The 5,274-nt window shown below is 37.1% G+C and overlaps 1 protein-coding gene across 1 annotated transcript in view; it reads left to right on the top strand.

The window, feature by feature from the left end:
* The window catches only part of Dennd5b (DENN domain containing 5B), a 115,250-nt gene that overhangs the window by 95,108 nt on the left and 14,868 nt on the right, over nt 1-5,274 (top strand). The window contains exon 17 of the mRNA XM_048802439.1: nt 3,070-3,191. Within this exon, the coding sequence (XP_048658396.1) occupies nt 3,070-3,191 (122 nt within the window). The remainder of the gene's footprint in view (nt 1-3,069; nt 3,192-5,274) is intronic.

Raw genomic sequence — 5,274 nt, 5'->3', positions numbered from 1 at the left:
CCCCCCCTTTTCTCTCTCACTCTCTCTTTCAAAAAAAAAAAAGAAAAAAGAAACTATCTTAACATAATATTTGATCATTGCTGGGAGGGCTCATCATACTTTATAGCCAAGGGCCAGATTGCTATGTTCTAATCAGAAAAAAAAAAAAAAATTCATCTGTACAGTTTGACAGCAACTTCGAAACCTAGAGTAGCATAAAAAGGATGGGAGAAGGGTTCACAGTAAAGGGTTTATGACAGTCTTGTCAACATTATGCTCAATAATCTAAAGCCAGGAAACCATTTAATAGCCTGACAATTAATTGTTAATTGGTTTGGTAGTTTCCTTTATCAAGAAATCCTGAATACATGTCTGAATGTATACATTAGAGCTTTTTTGAAGGCTAAGGACTTTTGAGTTTTTAAGAGCATATATATGTAAAGAATCTAAGCAAGACCTAAATATGACAGTTTATTGTAATCCCGTCATAGTAACCCAGTGCTTTTTGCAGTTCTACTTTTATATGTATCACCCTTGGATTAATTACCCCATGATCATTTTAGGATAAGTCTTAATGTCCAGAGAGTCGTTTTGATAATAAAATGTAATTTATCAACTGTGAACCAGACCTTGTCTTTTAACATTTTTTCCCCAATCATTAAAGTCATTTATGCCCATTGTGGCTAAAGTACAAAGAGCCAGGCATAGTGGCATACAACTTTAACCCCAGCAACTCGGGAGGCTGAGGCAGGAAGATCACAAGTTCCAAGCCAACCTCAGCAATTTAGCAAGACTCTCAGAAATTTAGCAAGACCCTTTCTCAAAATAAAAAAGACTGGAGATGCAGTTCAGTGATAAAGTACCCCTGAGTTCAATCACCATTACCAAAAACAAAAAAAAAGTACAAAGAAGAAGAACATGATAGTTTATAATCCTATTGCATAAAGAACAATATTAAATATTTCTGTACTTTCATCTATACTGTCATCTATTCATACCTTCTTAGTTAAAATTATAGTGTATTTGCAATTCAGTGCCATCCTTTTTTAGCCTAACATGGTTTCACAATATATAAAAGTTTAAACTCTGAAGTCTGAATACTGCCTTTACTCCTTACTTTTTGAATAGCTTTGGACAAGATAATTAACTTCTCTATGCCTCTGTTCTTCCATTTATAAAAAATGAGATTGCTAATAGACTTATCTCATAGGATTGTCATAAGAATTAAATATATGAGGCTGGGGTTGTAGTTCAGTGGTTGAGTGCTTGCCTCGCATGTGTGAGGTACTAGGTTTGATCTTCAGCACCACATGAAAAAATAAATAATTAAATAAAACAAAGATTTTTTTTTTTTAAAAAAGAATTAAATATATTAAGCCAGGCGTGGTGGCTCACACCTATAATCCCAGCATCTCGGGTGGCTGAGGCAGGAAGACTGCGAGTTCAAAGCCAGCCTCAGCAAAAGCAAGGCACTAAGCAACTCAGTGAGACCCTGTCTCTAAATAAAATACAAAAAACAGCTGGGGCTGTGGCTTAGTGGTTGAGTACCCCTGAATTCAATCCCTAGTTACCCCATCCCAAAAAAATAAAAAGAGTAATATTTTTTGTAGTAGCAACTATGCCATTGTTAAAACCCTTCATAAACTTTTATCTTAAATGGCCATAACAGTATTCCAGCATGTGAATATATTGTGAAACATTTTAGTTTTTATTTATTTTTTGTTTTTTGTCACTGCTGGGAATTGAACCCAGGATCTTACTTCACCCCAGCTACAGCCCCAGCCTAAAAGGTTTTTACTTCACAAATAACATTTTAGTGGACATTTGTAAGTAAATCTTTTTAAAAATTTTTTTCTTTTGGTACTAGAGATTAAACCCAAGGGCACCTTATCCACTGAGCCACATCCCTTAGCCCTTATTTTAATATTTTATTTAGAGGAAGGGTCTTGCTAAATTGTTTAGGGCCTCACTAAGTTGCTGAAGCTGGCTTTGAACTCTCAATCCCCTGCCTCAGCCTCCCAAACCACTGGCAATATAGGCATGCGCCACCATGCCCAGCTGTAAGTAAACCTTCGCCCACATTTCATATTGTATACTTAGGACTGATCCCTAAAAGTAAAATTTATGAGTTAACGGTTATGACTAGTTGACAGGAACTTACCAACAAATTGCTTTCCTGAAATTTGCAATCCCACCAACTATAAGGATAACATTAGCTCCTCCTTGGTGCCAGTTATAATTTTTAAATCTTTATTGTTTCATTTTTTGTTTTATTTTGTTTACAGTACTGGGGATTGAACCCAGGGTTGCTTTACACTGAGCTGCATCCCTAGCCCTTTACATTTTTTTGAGACAGGGTCTCACTAAGTTGGACAGGCTGGCCTTGAATTTGTAATCCTTCTACCTCAGACTCCCAAGTCACTGGGATTACAGGTATGCACCACCATGTCCAACTTCTATTAGTTTAATGAAAAACTTAATTCATGGCAAAGGCAGGCAGGGTGTCACATACCGGTTATCCCAGCAACATGGTAGACTGGGGTAACAGGAAGGCAACTGCAAGGCTAGCCGCAGCAACTTAGCAAGGTCTTTTCTTAAAACAAAAAATTAAAAAGGGAGGGCTGGGGATAGAGTTCCATTGGTAGAGTGCTTGCCTCACATGCACAAGGCCCTAGGTTCAATCCCCAGCACCACAAAAAAAAATTAAAAAGGGCTGGAGGGCTGGGATTGTGGCTCAGTGGTAGAGTCCTTACCTCATACATATGAGGTGCTAGGATCAATCTTCAGCCTCACATAAAAATAAATAAAGTTATTTTAATTTTTTTTTAAGGTGGGGAGCTGGGGATGTAGCTCAGTGGTAAAACACCCCTGGGTTCAGTCTCCAATACAAAAAAAAAAAAAAAATTTTCATGTATTTTCCCCCTTTACTAGTTAAAAACCTTTTATTAACTGTTAATATGTCCATTTTTTGTGAATTCTGTTTTTTCAACATTGTTTTCTTCCCTTTGTTTAGTGAAGTGTTTATTTTTAAATATAATGAAAAGTATAAAAAATACACTGTTGTTTTGTGCTTGTCTTATTCGTTTTTAGGAAGCTTTATAAGCGCTATGCTTTTCTACGTTGTGAAGAAGAAAGAGAGCAGTTTCTTTACCATCTTCTTTCCCTCAATGCTGTGGACTATTTCTGCTTCACCAGTGTGTTCACCACTATCAGTAAGTCTGGAGAACTGACTGTTAAGTAAAGACTCTGTTAGGTAACTAATGGAATAAAAGTGTTCATATCTATAATAATGAGATATACCATAGTACAATGAGGTACACTATGATGGCCCCCCAGATCTCCATTTAGGAATGCAGGATATACCTTAGCTGCTGGGGATAGTCCTCAGTTGCCAGCCAGCCTATGGTAGTACCTCGCTGAAGAAAACTACCTTCCTGTGCATGTACCCTCCAGCCAGGGCCAGCCAGCATCCCACGAGTGATCAGAGGGCTATCTCAGAGCTCACAGTGGATGTCAGCTGAGGACATCATTAAGACTGCATCACAGGGCTGGGGTTGTGGCTCAGTGGTAGAGTGCTTGCCTTGAATGTGTGAGGCACTGAGTTCGATTCTCAGCACCACATATAAATAAAACATAAAGGTCCATCAACTAAAATAAATAAAATAAAATTTAAAAAAAGGCTGCATCACAGGGCTGGGGCTATACCTCAGTGGCAGAGCACTTGCCTAGCATGTGTGAGGCCCTGGGTTCCATCCTTAGAATGCCTTTATTTTATTTATTTTTATGTGCTGCTATCTACAACTACAAAAAAAAATTAATTAAAAAAGAAGACTGCATCACAACTTAATATCTCCCTCAACCAGTCTTGTTTTCCTCCTCATATGTGGATCCCAGGAGCAACATCATGTGTACTAATTTCTGACTTATTCATCTTTCCAAAACATCCAATCTGATGATAATTGTTACCTACAATGGGTGTAAAAAGGAATGTTTTGTTAAATAAATATTCCAATATTTATCCAAAATACATAAATTCAAAGAATAAGTGTATAATAATAATACACTTATGTGACAACATTATTTAATTTTGTTGATCAAGAAACACCTCAGAATCTTGCTAGATATTGTTGGTCTAGGTTGGGAGGAAATACTGATTGTCATTTTTCCCCCAGTAATAGGAATTGAACCCAGAGCTTCACATGCTCCGTGACTGAGCTACATCCCTATCCCTTTTTATTTTATTTTGAAATAGGGTCTCAAATAAGTGGCCCAGGCTGGCCTTGAACTTGTGTTTCTCCTGCCTCCGCATCCTAAGCAATTGAGATTAGAAACATACAGCACACCACATTCAGCCTCAACATTTTGTTTTGTTTTCTTTTTTTGTACCAGGAATTGAACCCAGAGGTGCTTAACTACTGAGTCACATCCCCAGCCCCCCACCCTTTTTTTAATATTTTGTTTTAGTTGTAGTTGGACACACACCTTTATTTTATAATTTGTTTAGAGACAAAGTCTTACCTGAGTTGCTTAGAGCCTCACTAAATTCCTGAGGCTTGCTTTGAACTCATAATCCTGCCTCAGCCTCCCAAACTGCTGGGATTACAGGCATGAACCACCACACCAGCCTCAGTGTATTTTTGATAACTGAACCACAGCATTTATTCTATCCACCATTATTAATTCTTACTTGCAGTGTGTTCCCCTCCCTATTTTGGAGAATTTTTGCTTGTATCAGTTAAGAATTGTGTTCAGCTGCAAATACCAGAAACTTTGAAAAGAAGTTATTTAAATAACAGTAATTTATTTTTCTTATGTAAGAAGTAGTCTGGTAGTAGGCAATCTGCAGTGCTGTCACAGACCGAGACCTATGTCTATTTCCTCCTAGACATTATCAGAGTGTGCTAATCACCTCATGGTCAGAAGATGGCTTCTCTGTCCACATACCTGTAGGAAGGAAGGAGAGAATACCAAAGAGAAAGGGACAGGATCTGTGTTATTATTAATTTATTATGTTACTTCAATTATACAATTCTGAAATGTTATATACAGTTTTAAAAGACAAGAAAGGTCATTTAAGATTCTTAAGGGCTTCCTTATATCTGGACTTTTTCTTCATCTGAATAATTCTTTGAATTTGAGGAATTGAGATACTTTATGAAAGAAGTAGTCTTAGTTAATAATATTGCTCTTTTATGCTTAACAGTGTGAATCACTGTTTTGCATCTGTGGGCCCTTTGCAGTGCAGAACTACTGACCCTAAAGGGGCCTTTTTTTTTTTTTTTTTTTTTTTTTTTT

Source organism: Marmota marmota, unplaced genomic scaffold (genome assembly GCF_001458135.2).
Source record: "Marmota marmota marmota unplaced genomic scaffold, marMar, whole genome shotgun sequence".
NCBI lineage: Eukaryota > Metazoa > Chordata > Mammalia > Rodentia > Sciuridae > Marmota > Marmota marmota.
Note: the sequence above shows the minus strand (reverse complement) of the source record. Positions and strands in the feature narration are given on the sequence as shown.